Raw genomic sequence first — 27,333 nt, forward strand, 5'->3', positions numbered from 1 at the left:
GTTGATGTTAGCTCCTCAGTGATGACCTAGGGAGACCTACACATTAATGTTTTATAAATTCAACTCCTTTTGTTCATGTAACACATTTTATACCAGGCCATAAAGGTCTTATATTCTCCTATTGGGGTTTTGTTTGCGTATAAGATAGACTAAGTAGTCCAGTCACCTTCAGTGATGGGACTGCAATGTTTCAAAGGGTACTTTCTCACAAAACTAACAGTAGGATAGAAATAGAACTGGAAAGGTGAAAAAAGTTTTTCCTTTTTTGAAAAGTCTACGACATACCAAATCAAATTTTCTAGCTATAGCTAAATTTGATAACTGACTGATAAATGTCTCAACGAGGGGAAAATACTCTGAGGGTGGTGGTAAAATGACGCTTATTGAGTTTTGACCGTAGGCGATCATTCTTTGACCTTCCAGCATATTTAAAGTTAAAACTTATGATGATTTAAACAGTGAATATTATTCTCCTTTCATGCCTTACCATCAAGCTCATTGTCAGGAGTGGTATCTGAATACTCTTCATCACTGTAACATAAATCAGAGAATTCAAAGATGATGATATGGTTGCATTTTAGAAAGGTGCTGGAATAACATAGAAATTGAAGATTAGGAAAGAATTAATAGGCTCGTAAGGAGATGGCATCTTCGAATGTTTGTTTTTTCCTGTCTGTGACCTCTCTGTACAGGTCAATCGGGAAACACATTCACCGCAACGTTACACCACCCACACAAACTTACGATATGGTAAGTCAAGGAACGAATCGATTCCACCTACGATGTTTTTTTTTGGACGCAAAAACATTTCAGTGGAGAACAAAACAACTAGTTTATTTGGTAGCCAATTGCACAACCAGTCAATTATTTTGTCCACCCAGTAAACTCAGGTTTTCCATTGCCTGCCTACCTTATAAATTATTATTTATTGTCTGTTGGTACTGTCCATAATTAACATTAATTAATTAACATGAAATGTTATAAATGTCAAGTGATCGTTAACATTTTAATAATAAGTGGACTGTGACTGAGTGTTGCTATGACTACCTCTAATACACATTCAAATATGTATTGCGCATACATACATGTATTTTGCTTTCCATTTTAAGGATACTTACTCTGAAGATGGGGTTATAGAGTCCGCAAAGAAGAGATCGTGGTGGACCTTCTCCGTGGATTTCCGTCTCGTGAAAGCGACGTCCAAGAAACGGTTCTTTCTCGACATCAAATCTGCGAAAAGCAAGAGAGATTCAGGTTACTAGGACACATCTTAAAGATATTTCTTCTCACCTAATGTGTCGGAAGCATATCAGAAACTCACTGTAGGTAACCTTGAACACAAACTAACAATAATTTTCACAACTAAGGATTATTGCTTTTTGGGGGTGGGGGGGTTGGGGGATTACTTTATTCCCTTAGAATGACACTTTTTTTTATTTTCATACATATTAGGACCAGATTCATTTGATGAGGGGGAAGGGGAGAGGAGGGCTGAGATGTGTTGTTACCATAGTGATGGAACTAAGAGGATGGGATGCTAATCCCTGTTGAGAAATTTTGGTCAAATGGAGGTTGCTTCGATGCAAAACATAATAATAACAATAACTAGTCTTATATAGTGCAGACTGACTCCAACAAAAGTTGTTCAATGCGCTTTAGGGGTGATGAAGGTGCAAAACACTAGAAGAGTTGAGAGAAGAGAACAGTTTATAAGAAAGCCCTTGTCAATAGAATCCAAAGACCTTAATTCATCCAGGAGGGAGTTCCATAAATGTGGTGCAGCATTCTGAAAGCTACGGTCACAGAAAACAATGGTGTTGTAGAATGCAATTTTAAAACAACGTTGAGTACTTTGACTGTTTCAGTTGCTCCGTAGAAACTCGTTATACATTTATGTAATGTACTCTAGAATTATTGTTGGTACTATTCTGTCTGCCAGAAGGAAGGGGAAAGTAATATCCAGTTGCATCCCTTTGACTAAATTTTAATACCAGCAGTTACTATGGTAACAGCAGTCAGCTGGAGAGCTGACTGCTGTTTCCATAGTAACTTGTCCCACCAGAAACTTTCTTCTCTTGTTGGCAAGTTAAAATAGTCCGTAATAACAATCGATGATGTCAGAAACTTACTTTGTTGAAGGAAGTTTGGTCTTGCTTGTAAAAATTCCAGACTCTCTGACTTTTCGGCAAATTTCCTGCCTTCGTCGAGGAGAGTAGAATTAGAATTATAGGAGTCGTTGCTGATGGCCACGATCAGGGCAGGGATGCCTGATATACGGTAAGAGAAGGTCCTGAAAAAACAGAGAGATCATTGGTCAACAGGCTGTGCTCTATTGAATAAACATGACTACTATGAATATGCATTAGTAGGTACAGGCAGGCACTGGAAATCATATCCACACCCTACGCAAGGCAATATCCACAGGAAACGTTGTTTAATTTGTGAAGGATATGTGCGTACGAAGCTTGTGCGTTTGTTCCTGGCTATATATATCCTAACCGTGATAATTGGGGGCTGTAGATTGCCAGCTGGGACAATCATTTAATGCTAACATGTACTCTATACTGTCATTCCATGCCATGCTTCGTAGCACTTGTACTGGCAGTATGAACAGTTCCCAATCTTTATGTGATTCCAATGCTAATACCACTCTATACTGTCCTCTCATGTCATGCTTGATAGCACTTGTACTGACAGTATGAACAGTTCCTCACATTTATCTGATTCCAATGCTAATACCACTCTATACTGTCCTCTCATGTCATTCTTAAAAGCACTCATACTGACAGTATGAAGTTCCAAACATTTATCTGATTCAAATGCTAATATCACTCTATACTGTCCTCTCATGTCATGCTTCAAAAGCACTCGTACTGACAGTATGAACAGTTCCGACCATTTATCTTCTTAATACAGAATATTCACACATATCCATTCTGTACATTACAAGTGCTAAGAAGCATTGTTATACAGGCCCATAGCTAGGCATTCTGAGTTGGAGTGGTACAAAGAATTTTACTGTGTGGCTAAATACTCGTTTTCTATGACTTGCGAAGTTCGTGAACACATGATAGTGGCAAAGATAGGAAAGGGGGGGCACAGTAGTCTGCAGTGGTGGGGTGTGTGGGTGGGGGTGGGGTGGGGGAACATGATCTGTTGTTACAGTATCTCTGGTGGGTATATCCAGTTTCATTTCCCACTGATGTAATAAAGTAATATGTTATATGCCCACCCAACCGTCAACAGTTTGCTTGTTTTTTTTCCATAGGACTGTTTACATTAATGAAGGATGTATGCAAATGCATGCACTCTTTTGTTCATATTCACAGAGATGCAATTTCCATCTGATTTATGCCTAACTGTTACAATTTGGTGTTATGGCTAAGTGAGCCTGTCCATCACCTGCGATGACCTCCTTCAATAACCACGACCCACGGCAGTATCCCCCATATGTACCACAAATACAATGTCCACCATATATAATAAAAGACTGCTGACATTTATAAAACACCTTGTCCTTAGTGAACATTATGCATATTCATGGTCACGCATTTATGAATAATCATGACTTACTTCATTATCTGCAGGGAAGATTTCCTGCTTTGAGAGTAACACAGGATGTACGCATGATGGAGGCTTTTGCAGTTCAGTTGAGCCTGGTGGTAGGAAACCACTTCAAGTTCCAATCGCTGCTTCCTGCCCTCGAAGGTCATCTCCATGACAACACAGAATTCTGAGGTGGATTTAAGTTGGCAGTTATGTTCTTTCATGAGGTAGCCTAGGGTAGGCTCAAGGCTGTATAAATCCCCACACATCATGACTAACGCAACTCTAAAGGAAGAAAGATGATTGAAACAGAACTAAATGAAAGCGAAATTTAATTTACACTTCAGAGTTGAATGTACTTTCTCTGTCATTTCCTTCTTATTTGAGGAAGCGAGGGCAAAAGCTTAAACAAACTAATTTTCCCTTTGATGATTCACTTAAACTGTAAAACTAACTGAAGTTTAATAATGATAAATTTACTCAAATTTTATTTATGTTAAAAAAACAAACACGACTATAAGTGAGGAATTTTACAGAACAATCTTTCAACTAATAAAAACTACTTGAGGTAGCATGCAAATGGTGTGTACTAGGCTTGGTAGCCTAACATATAACAGAATGGGTAAAAAAGTGCAATAGGCTAGCTTGCCTAACAAACAAATGCAAAGGTTAGCTACCCATACATTTAATGACAAAAAATTTTCTCTTTTAAAATTCCTACCTGAAAGTTGACATTTCATTCAAGGAATTAACAGATGATATAATCTGGTTAGGGAAGAACTTCCTCCCTGGAGATATCCCATCTTCTGGAAGATCAACTACAGAACAGTCGGGAATTCTAGGACAGAAATAAGAACAAATCTATAGTGCATAACGTTGTACCGATCACATTAGCAACTATTTTGTCCAGAATCTGGTTGCCGGAGAGGGGGTACTCAAAAGAAAGACTGTAGCAAAGCATACACGGAAACATTAGTATGCTAACTGTCGTTCACCAAGTTGCAGCAAATATGACAATAATAGGTTAAAACAAAGCCACTGTAAAAAAAAAATCATAATCATATATAACATTTAATTTGTCAATTTTTTAAGTCATAACCTTTGCTACACATTAAATTTATCCTACTCTCATTTTAAAAAAAACTTCATCTAGCGAATACAGACTAAAAATAAAAGCAATGTCTGTTTCCATGGTAATCATCTTACCGTTCTGCTAGCCCCTGAGCTTCATCCCTGAGGGCAGAATCTGATTCTGGTATAGAAGAGTCCCTCCCAAACATCAGAGCTACAGGAATGTGCTGGAGTACCTTGGCAGCCTCCTCAGCTTCCTGGACCTTGGTGAGTTCTAAGGTCGTCTTGATGTACTCAAAACTTTGCAGTGAGGTGAACACTGATATACATCCTGCAAGAAGGCAAGAAGGAGAATTTGAATTTCCTGTTAACCTGTTTCATTATGCAGTAGGGTGAACAGATACATTCCCTAGTGGAAAGAAATAAAATTCTGAATTTCCTGTTAACCTGTTGCATAATGCAGTAGGGTCAACACGTTATACATTCCCTAGTGGAAAGAAATAAGATTCTGAATTTCCTGTTAACCTGTTTCATTATGCAGTAGGGTCAACATGTTATACATTCCCTAGTGGAAAGAAGTAAAACTTTGATTTCCTGTTAACCTGTTTCATGATGCAGTAGGGTCAACAAATACATTCCCTAGTGGAAAGAAATAAAATTAGAATTTCCTGTTAACTTGTTGCACAAAGCAGTAGGGTCAACACATGATACATTCCCAAATGGAAAGAAATAAAATTTGAAATTCCTGTTAACCAGTTGCATAGTGCAGTAGGGTCAACACATTATACATTTCCCAGTGGAAAGAAAAAATATAGAATTTCCTGTTAACCTGTTACATAATGCAATAGGGTCAATACAATATATTATTCCCAAGTAGAAAGAAATAGAATTAAATTTCCTGTTAACCAGTTGCATAGTGCAGTAGGGTGAACACACCATACGTTCTCTAGTGAAAAGAAATAAAATTTGAATTTCCTGTTAACCTGTTACATAGTGCAGTCGGGTCAACACAATATATTATTCCCAAGTAGAAAGAAATAGAATTAAATTTTCTGTTATCCAGTTGCATACTGCAGTAGGGTCAACACATTATACTTTCCCCAGTAAAAAGAAATATAATTCAAATTTCCTGTTAACCTGTTGCATAGTGCAGTAGGGTCAACACATAAATATATTCCAAATAGAAATAACAAAGCTTGAAACTTTCTACCCTCTTCTTTCAGATATAAACCCTACCAGCTATGCCACTAACATGTCTGCAAGAAGCAACACAAGCAAAAATCTCAAATGTATTTCAAATGCTGATGTCATTTACATGATGTAATCAAAAATTCATATCTCATCAAGTTTTGATGGATGAGCTGTTTGTTTAAAAAAAATGAAAAAGTACAAAGTCCAAAGTCTTCCTTAAACTCCTAACAATTTTTACAGTATTATTTGTCAATGGCAACTAAAGAAATTCCAGATTATCCCGGTGATCAAATTATTCCAGAAAAAAGATTGTCAAGAATGTTTGCAGATATAACAATAATGTATGGCAGTGGAAAACATACAATATTTTTGGAATGACAAATGATACTGCACAATAAAATGAACTCCATTTTTCTTCCCCTACCATAAAACAGCTTTTGAAGTTGACATTAAAATCTTTTTTCGAATGCTTCTTGATACCCCAACATTTACTGGTAGAGGTATTTACAAATGATGATACTGTGCTTACCTGATATACTCATGCACTCCAATCTACCTAGCCTACAAACTGGTAACATTCTTGCACAGCGCCCCCAATCACCCTCTTCCTTCTGCATCTACCATAAGTAAACCATATGTCGCCTTTTTGTCCGACAAATTTCATTTGTTTCACCTGCTTGTGAAAGTTTTTGGTAGTAGGTACTAGTCAGATTCATTCCATGGATCCACAATCCATCTTGCATATATGGATCCTTGAGAATTTCATGTATTTTGTAACATGTATTTCATCAGCTAGAATTGCCCCTTTTTTTTTAGATACAACAATTTTGTACAGGTACCTGTTGCACTAAAGTGTGGCACCTGTGTTGTTACATACTTGTTTCCAGGAAAGAGGTTCCCAGTATGTATGCTGAATGTTTAGAAATACAAGGCCGACAGCTTGACTGACCAAATTCATTTACTAGCTTAGCTTATCAATTTTTTATTTCTGTATACTGATGGTAAGGCCCGGAATTTGGCAAAAGTCACAGTGGTCTTAAAACTGCATGTGGTCCATGTTGAAGTCACGAAAAGATTTTGAAGTGATGAAATTTTTCACGATCCAATAAAAAAGAAAAAACCACTTGGCTTCTCTTCTGAATGTTACATACGTAGGAGAGGAGCAAGTTCAATTCATTAGTTAGTCGTTCCAGAAAATAACTTTCATTTGTGAAAAGCACTGATGACAAAAATCGTTTGACCACTTACAAACTTACCTGGAGTTGTCCACACGATTTTGAAGAAAATTACTGAAAATGAGGTCCCTAACTTAAAGAAACCACCTTGTCCTACTTTCATAAAGCTTATTTCACTTAACAAGTGCTTTCAATAACCATCACTGCTTAATGATTTGTTTTCTTACAACCACAGAATGCCACAACACAGTCAAGCATCACAAACAAAATCTTTTAAAGGTTCTGTGTCAAGAAGCGAACCTGCAACAGCTGAAGAAAACCCCTGTAGCAAGGCTGAATAAAAAAATATTAAAACCAATGGAGACCAGCAGTGCTTTTGTTTTAAAACAATGAAGCACAAAAGAAACGTCCCACACAGCCTGGCTGCAGTGAGGCTGCAGCCTCCTCAGCTCAGTCTAATTAGCTTTTAGGCAATATCAATGCTGCAGAGTTATCTCCTCTTCCTCCACCCAAGCATATCCATCCCTGGCCAAAATTGAAAGACACTTGAGGAAGTAGTAAAAGTTGATCTGTTTTCAACACATCCTGGACTGCATATTTACCTTAAGTATGATTTCTTCCTGTTATTTTTTATGATCTTAGTAATACACATTGCTTGTTTCCTTTCACTTTCCTCCTATTTTTATCACTTTACCTATATAGGGAGTAGCTATTCCAAGATAACACATGGCATGTATATTGCAAAGAAACACGTATTGAATCACCATCTATTATTTTCTGAAGACAAAGTTTGAATATAAATTAATTGTTTGCAAAATCTGTCCTCATCTACTGTACATTAAAAAGAGAGATGTGTATTGGTAGCCTGTTGCACTTTGTTGATATTTAATACTTTACAAACTTTTCTGCTTGTTTAATAATACTGTATGTCCTCAAACATGGGTACTTTGGGATGTTCCCTTAGGAAGTACAACTTGGTATGTTCAACTATTCTAGGCTTATGTCACAGATAACCAGCTAGGCTCACATTACAGCTTAACTCACATACAGCTAGCCTCATGTTACAGCTAGGCTATTCTTGAAAAAACCCTAGCAACCTTGAAGCAACAGTTAGGCTCACTTTACAAGTGCAATCACCACACAGCTAGGCTGATCTTACCGTACAGTTACCCTCTCTTATTGGTAGGCTCACGTTACAGCTAGGCTCACCTTACAAGTGCCTTACCATACAGCTTCCCTCCCTCCTACTGTACAACTACCAAACCTTACAAAACTATCCTTACCATCAAAGTTGAAGCTCCTCCTCTGAATATCCGTGGTGAGAGCCTTCTGATCCAGAATCTCGGTTTCTATCTCCATTGGTGTATCGTTCAGTTGAAAGCCTCCCTTGCATAAGTCCTAAAGAGATGATTGGAATAAATCAAATTAACAGTGTGTGATTGAACATTAACCAATCCCTCACAACCAGAAACCACTTTTTGGAACTTTTCCATTTCATACAACACTCCCTACAAAACTCAAACAAAAATTAGAAGATCTGGGGGGACCAACTCCATAGCTTCTGTAAATATTGATAGCCATACACTTAATATGTTTTATCATTACATGTGTTATGCAATGTGTGATAGTATCTCATTCTCTGTTGGGGTGGAATTGCAGTATGATGAAGGCTCTTTAAAACGTAATGATTCCAATATTATTAGCAAGCTGATCGTGTTTGGGACAAACACAGCAAACATTGGATTCTGAGGGTTGTCGTTGCAAGTGTTGAATACAAGTGGCCGGTTTTTAGCATTTCTATCAAACTAATTTTGTTTTCGGGGTGGGGGTGGGGGTGGGGGTAGGAGTGGGGGGGGGGGGGGGGGGGACTTGAACTTACTCTGATTTCTTTCGCCAGTTCAACAGCCAGGCCATCTGTTCCGAGCAGGAGGAGTTTGATCGGTAGAGTATTGCACCTGCGGAACAACGAAAAGAAACAATTATACGACACGATATTTAGCCATGAGACGATGCAGACCATTCTGACAATTACAGAATTAATTATTTAATTGGCTGACAATATGACACTTACATGGAAAAGGAAGAATATATTCTACACTGTTAGTTGAACAGCCCATGATATCAATACCTTCTGTGTAGAAATATTATTTCCGTCAGCTACTACTCGACTAGTGCAGTTGTTTACACCAAATTAAGATTTGGATTGTAACTAACATTTATTGTCGAAGTGTGGGTACATGTGACCATTATTGGACTTTCCGGCATATTTTGGGGGGGGGGGGGGAAACATTGATGACTTTTAAATTTAACCTTGAGGGTGTATTTGTAATTGCTAAAGATGCAAATTTAGTAGTCACGGCATCTCTCATGGAGTGGGATTGATGATCTCACATATATGTATTGATGATCTCACATATATGTATTGATGATCTCACATATATGTATTGATGATCTCACATATATGTATTGATGATCTCACATATATGTATTGATGATCTCACATACTGTATATGTATTGATGATCTCACATGTATGTACTGATGATCTCACATATATGTATTGATGATCTCACATATATGTATTGATGATCTCACATATATGTAATGATGATTTCACATATATGTAATGATCTCACATATATGTAATGATGATCTCACATATATGTACTGATGATCTCACATATACAGTATGTATTGATGATCTCACATATATGTATTGATGATCTCACATATATGCATTGATGATCTCACATGTATGGTTTCATATTCCATTTCCCTCAGGAAAGTTTGCAAACAGAACAAAAGAGAAAGAGAATATATATCACAGACATATTATTACACATGACTCTCTCCAGGGATGCATGCAATGTTCTCAATATTGTTGCAAGGTGAAAGGTATGTAGAGTAAAACTGATCCTTCCAGGAACTTGAGAATCCAAACCAATACAAATTTGTTTCATTTCCAGTTATTTGATTCCTTAACAAAATATGATTAAGAATTATATACAGTCACTTCATCTGGTTTGGTTAATACAGGAAGGAATTACAAAACTAACTATGATTAGAAGGCACTAATCAAAACATAACAGAAATATGAAATTAAAACATTATATCAGTCAAGGACAAAATGTACATTGACAAAAATGAGACATATACTTAAAAACTGGAACAGAGCAAAAGAAATTTTTTAAGGTTGGTCAGTATTTAAACCCAAGCCCTGCAACTCAGCTATTCAGCCCCTTAGAACTTATATCAATGTTAAGGAGCTGGAAAATCCAGAACAGTGAAAAAACTTCCAGCCTCCACCGGGATTTGAACCCAGGCCTTCCACTTTATATGCAGACACCCTGTAGAATCAAGTAGGCCATGGACAGAGGTTTGAAACCGGTAAGGAAGGTCGTTAATTCCACTGTAGGCTTTGCCACCTGTATTGAACAATGCTAGTTCTGTTCTGGTGACATATTTTGCCTAGAGATCAATCATGATGCTAACCAACTCAAAAGTACAAATACAAGTACATTTAGCTCGGAGTACTAAGTTTTCACCTGTAGAGATTTAACCCATTTAAGCAAATTATTGTACTGTAACATTACAAATTCAAAACCATAAAAGTGACAATAAAACAGCTATATTACTGTTCAGTTCATTCACAGCAAAGCTTTATGCACGAGCATAGCTCAGAAGATCTGCTAAATCCATCCAATATATATATAATATAAACAGCCGCCTCCCCCTCCCCTCCACCGGTTATCGATGATAAAACTACAAATTGACTGATTTGATTCCAATTAAGTGCAAATTGACTGAAAGTTAGTAAAATTGTAACATGCACATGTATACAAATGTCACTGTGTGACAGGGAGGTGACAGCATCGATCTGTCAGACTCCATCAGAAACGTACAGTAGATTATATCATTTTTTTTTGGTTAAATGTTGATAAATTAATACCATTTCCCTTTCTTATCTTTCATTTTATTTTCTATACCTACACTGTCCTATTTCTTACTTTTATTTTCCATCGACTAGTATGACATTCATCACAACACTTTTCAAAAAATCTTAAGTTTATTTATATTACTATATGAAACTCTTTAAGCAAACCAATGTTTTCTTTTTCCATTGTATTCAAAACTGGGTCACTGAGTCACCTCTTCGAAGGATGACGGTCCTTTAATTAGCTACTTAAATGAAAATGAAAGTGAAATAGTCCGAAACATCGAAAGTAAAAAGTTTTCTCTACTAGACTGTTCTAGTGTCTGTACAGTATGGCCCTACTGTACGTTGTGTACTACAACCTTTACTGCCAAGATTTATAGGCTTATGGCTTCCAGCAATAGGGCGCAAGAGTCGGAACAGTGTCCATGAAGAGCTACTTATAATTCAACATCATGGTTTCAACAACCTTAAATGAAAAAAAATACAAAATAAATACAAAATATAAAAACAAAAGTCTCAGATCTTGTGCTGTACCAACTGAGATATCCTTCGTGTGCAGACTTCATCTCACAAAGTGTTTGGGGTATTAGATACATGTTTCCATGACAACTTGTGTTTATATACTATCTATACATATATACAACACATGTATCATACTTAGCAATCCTGAGTAAATACATACTGGCCATGCTAGGATATATATACGTTGACAAGTACCTACAGTCCGGCTAATAAATTAGGCAAAGTGGTTAATAGGAAGGAATTACAACCCTCCCTAGCCCATTAATCAGACGGATTCTTCCAAAACAAGACCATGAATCATTAATGTTGTTTGTCAGTAAAAGCCATTTAGTTACTTTAAAGCAGCTTTCCAAGTCTGATTTAAATTTGATAAAAAAAAAAATTCTTGAAGCTACCGTATCAGGTTTTGAAGAGTCTACATGTTGGATCTATTTCGAGCTTTCTTTAAGAGTGGCTTTCTGATTTTGAGATGCTATGTAATACAAAGCTCCTTGGAGTTCTAGTTTCCCAGAGACACATTGATGTTAGTTAAACTGTCAACGATAGGGGAGTTTGAACTGTCATTTAAATCATAAAGTCTAAGAAGGAAGGAATATAAACTGAAGTAGATTTTCTGGCTTTTATCAATGAAAATAAATTCTAAACAGAATGATTTGGCAAAAAGGACTATTTTTAGCTCAGTGATCATATACAAAAACGGTATAGTTTATGAGACCATGTGTTTAACTTAAATTGACAAGTGCTGGCTGGCAATACTGTACCATAACATTTTGCAATTAATAGTTCTGCAGCAAACATTTTCCCGATGAATGATGACCGACAACTTGGTTTCAAACTGAATACTTTGTAGCTATTTCTGGAATGTAATTCAAGTGTGCCTCTCTCAGATTACATTGCTTGATATGGTAATATTAAAATTTGACACCCAAAAGAAAAAAAATGGATTCCACTTTATTTAGTTTGTGGTGTAATCAAGGAACTGTCAATCCGTATAATTTATTATTTTACCAGTTTTAATTTTATATAAATAAATTTTTTTTTTTTAATGGAGAGAGCTTTAAAAAAAAAATGTCAATATTGCAATTGCAGCAAGTTTCAGCAGGATGTTTATAAATATATGTATGTTCTCCTCTTCCATCAAGTCAAAAATCAATTTTCCTCTGGAATATAAAAATACCCCAAGCAGGCTTCTATACATGCCAATGCATAAATTAAATCTTCATTTACAAATGTGGAAACGAAACATATATATTTCCTTCACTACTAGGATGCGAGAGTTCACTTCCAGAGAGGAAATGACCAAATCGTACAGGCATATTATATGAGTGGTTTTTAGTAACTTGAAATTTTGATCATATCCCTTTAGGATTTGTCAAGATCCAGTAATTGCATTTTAAAATTTACTCTAGGGACTTGGTAGTATGAGTAAAACAGCATGGAATTTCAGGGTACCCATCCCCCCCCCCCACCCTCCCCTCCCTCTGCCAGATCTGAAGTCTCCTAACAGTTTAAAATGTCTAGCTTGTCTAGAGAGGATTTTACATTCTTTTTAGGAGTGGGTTCCATTAATTATGTAATAAAGAAGGAGATTTTGAATAAGGGGGTCGAGGAGAATGGTGTTTTTTAAATATTTTTGGTTTGAAACAATAAGTTGGTTAAAGAGAGGGATTGTGTTTGCTGCTTCAAGCAACTTTCTAATAGCAATATATCTAGGGATGTTTAGGCAAATTCTAAAGACATTGTTATTAATAATGTGTTTAATTTGGAAATGTTGAAACTTTGAAGCAACTTAGGAGGCAGATACTGCCATATGCAATAAAGGGGTTTGATTTTAATGTTTATAGATTTGTAAAAGGATGTGTGGAGGGAGACAATTGACATTGCATGGACTTTTATAATATCTATTATATATAATAATAATTGATAGACCCTACATAACACAACACTGTACATATCATGTGGAAATAAACATGTGTGAGTGTACACCTCCATGTATATGTACAATACCTATATATGTGTGTGAGTACACCATTACACAAAGAAGAAGGAATATACTCCAGACAAGACTGAATTTATTCAACACGCAGTGTGAGGGAAAAACCGTTTAACAAAATTTCTGACATATATTTTCTGCATTTCATTCTGTCTTTCGCCCAATTTTTTTTCATTTTTTTTTTTTCGTTTTGCTATTTTTTTTATTTCTTTTTGCTATTTTTTTTTTACACGATTGTGACTTAGTACAATTCAGAAACAAGATAATATCGCCGTTGTTCGTATCTGTACCCACGTTTGTCGTCAGAGACTGTAATTTAACCCACCGATAAAGACGAAAAGGAGAGGAAAAAAATCTTAGCTAGAGTGTCGTATGAGTTCTGGAGCCAATTAATCGTGTCTCTAATTGGTAAGGAAGATGTCGTTACTACAGCTGGTTGTATACTTGTAATGTGATTCCAACAGATCAAACACTTCTGCACAGATAAAAGTCCTGCTGTGCTTGCCACTCAACTCTTCTATCCGCCCAAAGACTTGTCAAAGCGTACTTTATATATTTAATAGAACCATCATTTTCTATAATTTACGTGTCACAGAAGCATTTAGGGGGATTTATTTTTCTTTTTGGAAAACTTTGCAAAAATGATTATAAATCCAACTTCATAACCTTGACAGTCCCATAAACAACTTTCTACATTGGTTTTGTTTGGTTCACTTCTTCATATTATGCAGGATTTAGGCAAATGGTGGACGGTGATGATTGTTCAGTACTAGGAAGGTGATGATGGCTTTGTAGGCTGTCATGATTGTTTGGAAACTCATGATTATTCAGGCTGTAATGGTGATGATTGTTAATTATGAGACAGATTGTGATGATAAGAATTTTATAAACTGTAATAATTTTCTGGTAGACTTTGATGATTGTTTGTTATATACATACATATATATTTCTACATATATACATATATATATAATTGAAATCGTAGTGAGTTGGAAAATTAAGAACAGTGAAAAAACTTCCAGCCTCCACCGGGATTTGAACCCGGGCCTCCCGCTTTATATGCGGACACCCTAACCACTAGGCTATGGACGCTGATTGTATGTCCAGAGGTTCGAAACCGGTAGGGAAGGTTGTAATGCCACTGTAAGCATTTGTCACCTGTATTGAACAATGCTAGTTCTGTTTTGGTGACATATTTTGCCTTACTCTAGAGATCAAACATGATGCTAACCAACTCAAAATCATTGGAATTCATTCCTAAAGCTGGATCTCGAAAGAGATACTTTGAACAGACTCTGGTAAAATGAAATGGATATAAACAAAGGTAAATGAATATATATATAATTGAAATTGTATATTTATATATTCAATTTACAAACCTCTGAAGTGATGATATGACATGTTTTCTTAAAGTGATCATGTTTACAGTTCACAAAGTTCACCAGACCTTTGTTCAGACAAGGAGCATTTCAGATAGGGTAACCTTTTACCCACACTTACAAATAAATTTAAAGCAGCTTTTCCAATTGACTTTGATAAATTTCTCAAGATTATTGGACACAGCACTCCAATAAGAGGGTATCAGGTAATTACCTTTAATAACTAGTTCAACTATGATTTCGAATTATGAACATAACAAGTCGTAAATTCTGTAAGTTTTTCAAATTATTTCCATTTTGACTGTGATTTGATACTGCCATGAATTAGTGTCCGGGCTACAAATTTGGGAAAAATCAATACCAAATTTTTAATGAATTAACTCGGTACAACCATAAATATTTTTCAAAAGGTGGGAAATTTTTGTAGGGTGTCTTTCTTTGACCAGTTACGATACAATTTGTAATGATGTGGTAAATCTCTCGTAATGCAATAAACTGCTTTAAGTTATATAATAAAAGTGAAAGAGTCCATTGTGTTTTTTTCTTTGTTTGTTCTCCGTTTTTAAAGTATGGTAGTCATCGGTGACACGGTGCCCACTGTATCGTATTCAAATGGAAATTGAAACAGGAATCGTAACGATTCCGAAAGAGAACCAACCGTGCCAAACATGTTAGACTTAAAAGAAAACAAGAAACCAGAAAAGGGGGGTAGAAAATGACATCAGTCTTTGTTTCACATCAGCTAGTTTCACTTCTGAGATATTCCAAGCAAAATGGATATGATTGGTCAAAGGGGAAATTACACATCAATACAAAAACATAACCATGTACCAAAGATAGTATTAGCTTGTCAGGTGTGGGACTAAAATTCAGAGTGTTGTACAGGTTATGTTCAAACTGTCCACGAAAATCTCTCAACTCATTTTCAGTTCCATATCATCTTCTGCAGCTGCTCTCAGCTGCTGTTTTGGCCTTTGTGAGGTCAATGGGAATTATAGTACTTATCCAGCTAGTTATAACAATCTTACTTATTTGTTTTCCACATCTCAGTCATGGAACAAGCTCATGGACTGAAGTGGTTCATTTGACATTCTAAGTTCTATGCCATTTAACCTAGTTGTCTTACTTCCAAAGTCTGTGTTACCCACCTCTGCGCCCACCCCCCCCCCCTCCCCCCGATGCCAGCCACCTAACCCCGACTCTCCCCCATCACTTTCCCTTGATATGAAATTGTGCTGTTTACGCTTGAGAATAAATTAGCCAAAAGCAGACATAGACAAGAAAGTCAAGTGCCAGATACCGATGAAAGAGAGAAAATCCAAATATTGTGCGTTGTAACTATATGATCTCTCTCCGTCACAGTCTTACAATTGATAATCATTCACTTCTACTGGTCAGCTAAAACAGTTTCCTCATACGAAAAGTGACAGCGAGTTTATTTCCTGGTTATCTAGACGACTCCATTTGAAAATATTTATTTGTTTTTTTAGCCCTATCATTATCTTTTTGTATTTCTTCCTCCTGCGAAGTTTCCGTGCAACAACAGAAACTTTTTTAAAAGTTTTTTTTTTAATTTTTTTTTCATTATGATCATTTTTTTTGTTGTATTTATCTTACCCTATCCTTCAGGAAATTTCAAAATTATCCACAAAGGTAGGCCATGAGCTTGACTAGTCAGGATTTTTCATTTTCTTTTCCTTTTCTTTTTTTTGAAATGATACAAAAGTTGGAAATTTTCAAAAAGAAAATGATACAAAAGTTTCCAACTTTTTACAAATGTGTTTAACAATCAAAATTGTTTCAGTAAGGAAATGTTAACCAATGAGTCAAATTAGTACTTCCTCGCTTACCTTCGTCTGAAGAGTCGTTATTATTTTGGTTTCTTGCAATCTTAATTTGGAGTAATATTCCGTAGACCAAATTCAAGGTATCGTACGATCTTTTGCTCAATGGTCACATCCAGTGTAACAAGACTGTGGCAGTTTCAACCTCGGTATGCAGCTTTAATCGAGTGGTTTCTTACACTGAAAACACTCTCAGCTGAAGGTCACTCCTAAATCACTTTTGATGATGACAACAGATGACATAAAATGGGAGAGTAGGGAGGATGGGACATACCTCTGAAGTTTCACTGCAGCATGTTCTCTGATTTGAGCCTCCACGCATTGTTCCTGCTTGTGCATGTAGCAGCTGTTCGTGACCAGGTTGTGCATGAAGGCAAACTGCTTGATGATCATCACGTACCTCTCGGATGGGAACTTACACAACCTCATGAATCTACGAGGAGAAATGAAAAATCACACAAATCAGAGATATGTAACAATGACGAATTGGTTAACGTTCGCAACTTAATGCGTATCTTACCCAACCCCCCCATGCCCCCCCCATGTAAATACACTTAATAGGCTCAAACAATGTTATTGGTTCAGCATATTAATGGCACAATAAAGCACTTAGGAAATTCTCTTACATATTTTGTTGCCATTTTTTAGGTTGCTACAAGTCTAACCTACCTGAAGATCTACATCAATAATTCCCCCTCCCGCCTCCCCCCCCCCCTATTCATATCAATCCATCAGAGTCAACTCTTGTGGGTAATTCTGTCTTGTAGAATCTATGGATACAGTTTTAGACTTGTTACAAGTCTACTCTTGACTGGACACCCTCCCCACCATCCCCATTCCCAGCCAAGTTTAGTTCAATGAATGCTTCTACCATCTAGAATCTCTGCAATGCTATTTAAGAATTGCAATAAGTCTAACCTAGTGCTTCTACTACATGAACTTTCCTAATAGACTTGCTTCAAGTCTCATCTTTGCATATTTGGCTAAATTTTGTGGCAATTCTAATCTCCCCCCCCCCACCACTCCTCCCCAGTGTAAGTTTAATGAATTATTTCCGATGTGTAGAACCTCTCTTTACTATTTAGGCACCATTAAGCCTAATTGATCAATGATTCTTACATACTAACTTTCTTACTAGACTTGCTACAAGTCTTAACTCGTATCTGTGACTAGTCCATCCTGGAGGGAGTTGATTTGCTGAATAGCCTTGCTTCAAGTTTGTTCTACCAGCAGTAATACTGCTTTCTGATAAACAAGTCTGAAAAGTACACAGTTGACTACTTTAGACTTGCTTCAAGTCTACTCTCCCAGCAACAATGATGTTAAACATGCTACCAGTCTCACCTTGGATCGGTGGCTAGTTCATCTTGGAAGTAGTTGACTTGTTCAAGTACTTTACCCTGTTATTAGGTTCAATGACTAAATCTCTCCTATGAAAAGTACACAGTTTATTACTATAGACTTGCTTCAAGTCTACTCTCCCAGCAACAATTGTGATAAACATGCTACCAGTCTCACCTTGGATCGGAGGATAATTCATCTTGGAGGGAGTTGACTTGTTCAAGTACTTTCCCACTCTTGTCAAGTTTAATGAATAAATCTGACTTCTCGAGAAGCAACTCCAAGAGGTCTTCCCTGGCTTGTTGAAAGATTTCGTTCTGATGGGCGATGAAGACAGCCATCCTCTCTGGCTCATCTAGGTTTTGATAACATTCCAGGTTCTCGAGGTTGAGCCTCATCTCGTGGAAGTTGCTCCCTGGTAGGATGATGGACCGGAGGTTACCCAGCATTGTTCTGAAGTCAGATTTGTATCTAAAGGAGAAAATGATCCAAAAAAAAATCAAAACTGAAAGATTACTTGGTTCACAATTTAAATGGAAAGTCTGCTAATTACATCCTGAATATATTCATACTTGTAGGGTAATGGATGCAATGTTTGGAATACATCACACAGTTTCCTGTTTCAAGTCCTGATTTAAGGAGTCCCCATCACTTCCCACACCCATCCAAACCCCCCACCCCCCTCTCCACCACCCACTCCTCCCTCACGGCACAAAAAACTCACAACATTAAATGTGTCATTTTTTCTTTTAACAATGGATTTTTCTTTAACTTTTCAATTTCAAGGCTACGTAACTTTTGCAATGAAATAGAAGTAGACAAAGTCACTTAATGCACGCACTGGCAGACAGAGGAATGGATCTAGGAATATCCCTAAAACTTACTGGTTTGGGCCATTATATGAGTAATGAGCCACCAACTGGGACATTCCCAGATTGACAATTCTGTGAAGATGATGTACATCAACTTGCTGAATGGTAGATTTGGAAGGCGGAGACAGTGGGCCAACTCCAGGACGTGGGAATAGTGGGGGGGGGAGGGGGCACAGTGCTAAAACATAACGATTCAGTAATCGTTAGAAGACTTTTTAGTCCCAAGTCGCCACTTTAGAAGAAAATCCTATAACCCATCCCACTCCTGTTCACTTTTAAAGAACAAATAAAGACATAAAGTGAGCCTAATTGTCTTAAGACAAATGGGCCATAATCTTCTAATCACATGATTGATGTAATTATGTCGCACTTAAAGAATAAATCATAACATAAATGCACACACACAAACACAGACAGACAGACAGACAGATAGACAAACGGAGAGAGGACTTTATGTTTCAAACTGACCTTTCTTTCCTCTTGGCTTCTTGAAGGCTATGCACATGATCCTGAAAGTAAATCTCCACCCTCGCGGTTAGCCCCGGCTCCGTCATCAACTGGAACGGAATTCGTAGTTCATCTGTATCGATGTACTCGCTGTCCTCCCAGGGCTGGTCCAGTTTGATGAACCATTTATCAAAATGGGGGCTACTTTCTAAAGCATCCCGACAGGCGGGCCAGTACCTGGAAGGTGAAACAGGGAATGTGAACGTGAACATTTACATCATTCTGTAGTGTTGAATGCCCCCTCCCCCCTCCCCCCCCCAACGAAAAAAATGCAAAATTTACAGGTTTGGGTATTTATGAGATGATGAATACTTGAGCTGCTTCCCTTCGTTCCACTAATTATTCACATAAGACCAGAGGTAAATTGAAGTGCGTAAGTTGAGTGGAGACAGGAAAGATAAGAGTGATCAATGTAAACACACACAAATACACACATAACCTAAACTGTTTTCTGATATTTTTCTGCATATTTAGATATGTACTGTACATCTATAAAAGCTCTCAGAATAATTTTCAGAAACAGATCAGCAATATCAAACTGGTCACTAGGTAAAAGTTCATCATATAGTAAGCCTTCAATCCTACCCTACTCCCTGCCCCCCACCCCCCCTCCTCCCACCCTTTTCAAAATTGGTTCACATGTAGCCCGTCGGCTACTTTCAAAAGTATAAATCAGTGCAACGTAAGAAACTGCTCTGACAAACAGTTTCTGATCAAAACTCCCAATGTGGAAATCATAAGTCAGGGGCCTCCGTTGCAGTTGAAAAAGTAAAACCTCTGAAAATATATCAAACATTTTATGACAGAATTTCAGCCTGTGTTCCAAGGCTATACAGTATACAGACAAACATTGCATGTGTTTACAGGAATTTGGCACATACTGTCATAAACTGGGGGTAGCTTCTCCCGACAAAAAAAGAAATGTCCATGAAATTTGAACATTCTTTTAGAAACTGACCAATGAAATTAAATATGTCTAGACGGATGACTAAAATTGTCCACGTACCTTCCGTTGATTGCTTCTAAATCAGGATAGATCTCCATGAGCATACTAGGCATGTTTGCTAAATACATGTTTTGTTTATGCTGTTGGTGGTCCTCCTTGAGTCTCTTGGTGTGGTTTCTGAATAGCTTCTTCGCTGACTTCGTTCCGGCGATCACCACGTGCCCCAGGTAGTCTTCCAACTTCTCCAGCTCTGCCTTCGTGTTCGACCAGATGCTGCGGTAGTCGGTCACCCTGGACTCGAGGAGATTCGTGTACTTCTTTTTGGCGGCCGCCACCCTCTCCTCTCGTCTCCTGAACGCCTCCTGGTACGACATCTCTCGGGGCTTGCTGCGGTTCTTGTCGATCATCGCGGCCAGAGTGCAAAACGGTAAGTTCACGTTTATGTTGAGCTGAGAGGAACATTCCACTATGGAGAGTTTCTTTTCTCTGGCAAACTGTCGCAGGCTGCTCAGACTCGTCTCCTCCACGGCGTCGAACTTGGTGGCGACGATGACGATCGGCTTCTTCGTCTTGCTTATCGAGGAATGCAACTTCTGTACAAACTCCATCTGCTTATTCACGTTTCGACCCTTCACATTGCTTACGTCAAACACCAGTAAATAGCCGTCCACTTGAAATTTACCGCCGGGGAGAGCGTCTTGAGGAAAGCTCCCCTCATCACCTGTAGATATATATACATACCGAATACATGAATAAATTTACCCTCATCACCTGTAGATATATATACATAATGACTACATGAAAAATTTACTTTTAATTTGAATTCATTAACTATTCATAAACATGCAACGTAATCATAGACATGCCGTCAATGAGCCAATGGGAAGTGGACTTGATTGTCCATTGTGTTCTTACTGTAAACATTGAAAACATCAGTTCCTTTCATAAATCAAATTGGCTGGACTACCACACTTAGCAAACTGAGGTCATATCCTTAGAATTAAGCAAAATATAAATAGTCTTTTTAAGGGCTCCAAAATAACTACTGACAATCTTTAGCAAATAACTCAATGTAGTCCAATTGTATTTGGTATATATTTATAACGCTCTTTTTTATGAGATTAAAACAAGATTTTGGTCATAATAGATTTAGTATAACTAAACCAAGGTACATTAAAACAAATAATCCGTTGCTTTGGCCAAGTGGATAAAGGTGGTGGCATTTGAAGCAATGAGGCTTAGCAAGTGGGAGGTTCCGGGTTCGACACCCGGCTGGGTCATAGTAAGATGGGTTATTTATGAATCCAAGAGCAATCTACGGTTTTCCCATCTGAAATGACTTTCTAAATTGAAAAGATTCCAAATTTGAATTAAAAATTAAAAATGTTGAATTTTCATTTACTCACCCAACTGGTCCGGACATACGTACGCTACCTTCTCTGCCGAGGACAGTTTCGTGTCCGCACATCTCTTGATATAGTTCTTGGAGACCGAACCCTTCAGGACTGAGAAGGACGTATCATCTATAAATTCAGTCTGTTCGACGATTCTGAAATGGAAGTTCATTCCGTCGAACCGCTTGACCAACTCTCCCCAGTAGAGAAAGTGGTCGTTATTAATGATCCTGCCGCTGAAATCGCACTGGCTGATCATGGAAATATGCTGTGGGTAGTACTCGTCTTCATGAGGGTTCACAAAACGATTACACAGGCAGGATTTCCCAACGCCAAAGTCTCCTCGTGTTTCCGTGGTTCCCGACATTCCAACCACCACCACCCGAAATATACGCTCTGCCTTGTTGTTAGCCATTTTTAGTGACTTGTCTTTTATAGATGTTTTATTATACTATCTTACACGACCATTTTTGGAGCAGCAATACTTCACCACATACCCCATCACGAAGAGAGTTCAGGTCAAGATAGGGTTTTTGACTTAAGCCCACTTCGTCCTTTTTTAGGGTTTTTTTTTTTTTTTTCTTTATCGTTCTAATTTTTCCGAAAATACTGGTTGTGTCTTGGTCTCACTTTTTTACTAAATGAATTATGTCACAGATGCAGAATACAAAAACCTTTCACTTTAGGCAGTAACTTAAAATCATGAGAGATGAGCATCCAATCGCTGTTCCTCAGTTCCAAACCCACAAATCTTGTTTGCCTTCTCACAGTGTACCATGTGTTCCCCTCGGCAACGGAGGCGGCAGTGGGCAATAATGTGCTCTTCTATGTAACATCTGTCAAAAACCTCTCACACTTCCATCGCCAGAAATGGGCATAAAACTTTCAACCGATCCTACAAATCTGTAAAATTAAAAGACAAGGAAAAAATGGAAAATTGATTTGAAAATATAACTCAAAATACCAGAAGCTTTCATGACTGTAAAAAAAAAGGAAACTAGTAAAATTGATTTGAAATATACCTCAAATTAATACCAAAAGTGTACTGTACTGTGGTCCTGGGCTTTTCCAACTTTAAGCGAGTGCAACTCGTAAATTCCAGACTCAGTTCAGCGCTCAAAAATAGTTTGTGGAACAAACTTAAATGAGGTAAACACATTTATTTTTCCGCGGTTCCATTATCTCCCATCGTAACTTGTCACCTGTCAAAGTTTGTTTTGCTCCAATGTTCAAATTCACTTTCCTAGCATCTTGGTAGTGCTCCGGCTGCATTTACTCCAACATACTGTAGAAAGAATCGGATTCAACTTTCTAACATAGTTTAGTCTTGGGAATTTTCATCCCTATTAGACATATGAGCAGCCCAATCAATCAGCCTTGCAGTTTCCCAAACTTCCCCCATCATACGAAGCACTTTGCTCACATCTCTTTCTCTTTCGGGTAGCAGACTTCATATACAGTAGTTTCTTATTAAGGATGGCAGCCAGCTGTCCTGTATTAACAGTGTCATAAATTATCTACCCTTCCATGTACCAACTAAATGTTTTAAAGGGGTATCAAATGTATAGAGCTGCAGTGATATCAAATTAAAGGAGTATGGATATGTATGCTGTCATTAAATGAAGTTATAGGGATATGGGATATACTGCCATTATATGAAGTTAATTGGATATGGGATATACTACCATTATCAAATTAAAGGAGTATGGATATGTATGCTGTCATTAAATGAAGTTAAAGGGATGTGGATATACTGCCATTTAATGAAGTTAAAGGGGTATGGGATATACTGCCATTATATCAAATGAAAGGAGTATGGATATACTGACATTAAATGAAGTTAAAGAGATATCGATATACTGCGAAAATACCGCGTTTGTATACATATTAATTTCTTCCTTAATTTTTGGTGAAATTTCTTATAAATTAGATATGTTTTCTAAAACTCCTTAAGCCGCCATATATGTAGTAGATCGGTGGTTTCATGGTCTTTGTGTAACACAAGATTAGTTTTAACAGCCGACTCTTCGTTGTTCTTTATACATCGCGCTATCCAGCTCCAACGCAATGAATGTTCGCATGTAGACTACTCTCACATTTACAATCCGACAGTTCTGCAAACCTAAGCTTCTCGGTACTACATTCTGCTCTGACATCGATTCCGCCAAGTTTCATCTTTCGGTGTTCGGAATACTTTTCAAGTTTCCTTTTACTGTAAATTTGATCCGTAAATTTTATTTCAGCGATTTCGAAGAACAGTTTATGAACTGTGGTTTGAGTGTGAGAGTGTAGTATGTGCAACACTATACAAGTATACCAACTGGGCATGGTAGGATATACGCTCACGATATCTACGTAATATATAATTGGCTATCACCTATGCGTGTACATGTGAGAGTGTATTTGCTGCGGAAATGGGAGTGCTAACTTCAAGTCGCCTGTTTTGCCTATTTGCGGGCGCTACGTCAATCACCAAGTTGATGCGTTCGAACAAACGGTACTTTTGGTGAGAAAATGGTGAATTTGAAAAACCAGATTTATACAAGAAAACGTCTAATGGGGACATATTTTACATGGTTAGAGAAAAATAAGAACTACAGGGAAATGTATCAAAATCTTCCCCCAGAAAATTCCTTTAAGTCAAACTGGTTATGAAATGCACATAAACCAAGATATATATTAAACCTGTATTTGATTTATTCATGTGAACAGTGCAGATTACGTTACCAGTAAAACGGATGCATCTATAGTATGTAAACATCAAACATACTATATGTAAACTTATATTACAATCGAGTCTCTCAGACATCTAAAACTGATCAGCCAAAATTAATCTTCCTTGATATGGCTTCATACAGTATAGCAGTACGCACACTGATTTATATTCAAGTACAGAGCTCTGCTAAACTGCTCTGCGAATATTAAATCATACATAACTAGAAAATCGTTAAAGACTGCAACCGCCTCCAGTTGCTAAGGTTACAACGGAATAATTGTAGTACATGTATACTAGCTGGATCATTTCTGGAATGAATAAATGTACAAACAAAGATTGTAAAAGTTAATTTACCTCTTGGTGCTCATAAATAAATAATAACACTTGTGACAAGAATTAGGAAATTTTGATAATATTGTAAGCATACAGAAGCCAGTAGTATGTATGTCTTTTCAATAAAAGAATTAAAATTAGAATAATTTCTACAGAAAGTATAATATCTCAAGTCTGAGAGGTACAGTAGCCTGGGGGAGGGGGGGGGACACACTCCTCACAATATTCCACAGCCATTTTAGGGTTGTGGAATGGTTTCCCCTCTCATACAACTTCCTGTACTGTCCTCCAGTTACTACTGCCTCATGTTAATGCAAGATGTACATAGTAGCTTCATTATAAACTTGTACCTGCGCAAGCCTTGCCAGTTTTAAAACAAGTTTGAAACATATTATTTTAGAATTGCCTTTGATGTTTGAACTGTACAGTACTTTTGTATCACCATAGCTTTAATGTATTTTTCTATCCTATTATAGGTTTTATGGTGTATACCTTTTAGGCGATATTTTTCTACTATTTGCTTTTGAATGTTTCCTGTATTTTAAATGTTTCCTGTATATTAATTGTTTCAATTCCTTTAAAGCGTTTCAAGCAGCGTTGCTAATGAACGCACTATATAAGTACTATCTTATTATTTTTATTATTACCATCCTCTTACTATTGTGTTACTGTCCTATATATCAACTGCTACAGTGTCCTCCAGACAATGCAGTATAGGTATATGTCCTCTAGTCACTTACAGTATACGTGTCCTTTAGTCACTACTGTCCCGTGTTAATGCAGTATCTTCATTATAAACTTATCCTCTTACTATTGTATTACCCTCCTATATATCAAGTGCTACAGTGTCCTCCAGATAATGCTACTTATACGTATACATGTACTGTATGTCCTCTAGTCACGTACTGTCCCTTTAAGTAATAACAAATTCTGCTAGCCAGACTAAAAGAACTGACCCCTGCACTTGTGTCTGGCATGCCTCAATAATGACATGAAAGCATTTTGACAATCTTCACTCTAATGAGAGTCAAATATTGCAAGATCACATCCCAAATTCTTTTGACAGTAGTACTTACAAAGTGTGAGACAAAGAAGATGTTACTGGGGAATTCAGCAAACCTTTAGTTGACATTGTCAAATGTTAACTACATGGAAAGAAAGGATATGTTTGAACATTGTTGCATATTTGTACTGTAGTATATATGTGCAGCACATGGAGTATAATTAGGCGGTGCCCCTATAAATGGGCGGTGCCCCTATAAGTGGGCAGTGTCCTAGAAGTGGGCGATGTCCTAGAAGTGGGCAGTCCCCTAGAAATGGACGGTGTCCTAGAAGTGGGCAGTCCCCTAGAAGTGGACTGTGTCCTAGAAGTGGGCAGTCCCCTAGAAGTGGGTGGTGTCCTAGAAGTGGGCGGTGCCCCTAGAAGTGGGCAGTTCCCTAGAAGTGGGCTGTGTCCTAGAAGTGGGCAGTGTCCTAGAAGTGGGCAGTCCCCAGAAGTGGGCTGTGTCTTAGAAGTGGATGGTGTCCTAGAAGTGGGCGGTGCCCCTAGAAGTGGGCGGTGCCCCTAGAAGTGGGCGGTGCCCCTAAAAGTGGGGTGTAGGAACATACCGTGCTAACACTTTCCCATCATTTAGTTTAGGCAGATAGGATAGTGCATATAATGTTGTTAAGTCGGAGACAGGTGAAGTGGCCAGAGCAAAGTAAATAGAGGAGGTGTGTCAATATATATGCTATATGTATGTAATCCCTTTAAATTTGAGTTGTGGTACACAACGTACCATGTTCACTGTCCAGTATTAGTACCATGTGCAGTACAAATATGAGTAAAAGTCAAATTCCGTATTGCGTCTGAGTCCTACGATCTGTACATGCTGAAGGATAGACATAAAGTACAGTAGCTTTGCACTAGTTTTAATATAAATACTTTATGACTATTCAATATGTCCCTGTAGTACCAGTACAATTATAATGAAGTACAATCATAATAAATAATGAAGCATATTTGTTCAAATCAGGCAACTATGACGCTATACAGTACCATTAGCTAGGATATAAGTACAGTACATACAGTATAAGGACTCACTCTAATTACTAAACTAAACATACAGTATTGTATCTTGCACATACATATGGTTGATAAGTACAGTACATGTACTGTAGTATAGTACAGTACCATATATCAGTACAGTACCAATCAGTATACAGTACAGTACTATATTACAGATATACAATTTAAGAAGAATACCAGTCCGAGCAATTATCATACATGATGATACATACAGTATGGCATATTATTGACAATGTACAGTATATCATCAATTATACTAATATAAATGCAGATTTTAACATGACTTAATAAATTATCATATGTACACAAACGATATTGAAGTGTGTATAAAATGGAGTAAACGAGATCAATCGTAAAACCAACTGTGTTAACAATATACTAATATTATATATGTTATCTGTACTGCATACATGTGAGTGTACATGTAGGGCAGAGCTGTGTTTTAATATATAAACAGTATATAAAAGTGAATTTACTTGCAGTATGAGACTTGAGTGCA

At 37.4% G+C, this 27,333-nt stretch overlaps 1 protein-coding gene and 1 non-coding gene across 9 annotated transcripts in view; both read right to left on the reverse strand.

Annotated features, from left to right (window-relative positions):
* LOC139981980 (rho GTPase-activating protein 35-like) overlaps window positions 1-27,333 on the reverse strand; it is a 74,405-nt gene that overhangs the window by 21,870 nt on the left and 25,202 nt on the right. For 6 of the 8 annotated variants that reach the window (XM_071994447.1, XM_071994439.1, XM_071994442.1 and 3 more), the window contains exons 2-14: window positions 21,730-22,620; window positions 20,384-21,044; window positions 19,339-19,554; window positions 18,176-18,469; window positions 16,932-17,090; window positions 8,863-8,938; window positions 8,267-8,381; window positions 4,753-4,948; window positions 4,268-4,384; window positions 3,574-3,831; window positions 2,130-2,290; window positions 1,119-1,230; window positions 488-531 (exon numbers count right to left, since the gene is read on the reverse strand). In XM_071994447.1, the coding sequence (XP_071850548.1) occupies window positions 488-531; window positions 1,119-1,230; window positions 2,130-2,290; window positions 3,574-3,831; window positions 4,268-4,384; window positions 4,753-4,948; window positions 8,267-8,381; window positions 8,863-8,938; window positions 16,932-17,090; window positions 18,176-18,469; window positions 19,339-19,554; window positions 20,384-21,044; window positions 21,730-22,132 (2,812 nt within the window). In that variant the 5' untranslated portion in view covers window positions 22,133-22,620. Of the gene's footprint in view, window positions 1-487; window positions 532-1,118; window positions 1,231-2,129; window positions 2,291-3,573; window positions 3,832-4,267; window positions 4,385-4,752; window positions 4,949-8,266; window positions 8,382-8,862; window positions 8,939-16,931; window positions 17,091-18,175; window positions 18,470-19,338; window positions 19,555-20,383; window positions 21,045-21,729; window positions 22,642-22,739; window positions 22,925-27,333 lie in introns of those variants that run through there. The other 2 variants (XM_071994444.1, XM_071994445.1) reach the window with 2 other exon arrangements.
* Window positions 14,455-14,526, reverse strand: Trnay-aua (transfer RNA tyrosine (anticodon AUA)). The gene has a single exon. It is a non-coding gene; the product is annotated as a tRNA-Tyr (tRNA).

This window comes from Apostichopus japonicus, chromosome 16 (genome assembly GCF_037975245.1).
Source record: "Apostichopus japonicus isolate 1M-3 chromosome 16, ASM3797524v1, whole genome shotgun sequence".
Taxonomy (NCBI): Eukaryota; Metazoa; Echinodermata; class Holothuroidea; order Aspidochirotida; family Stichopodidae; genus Apostichopus; species Apostichopus japonicus.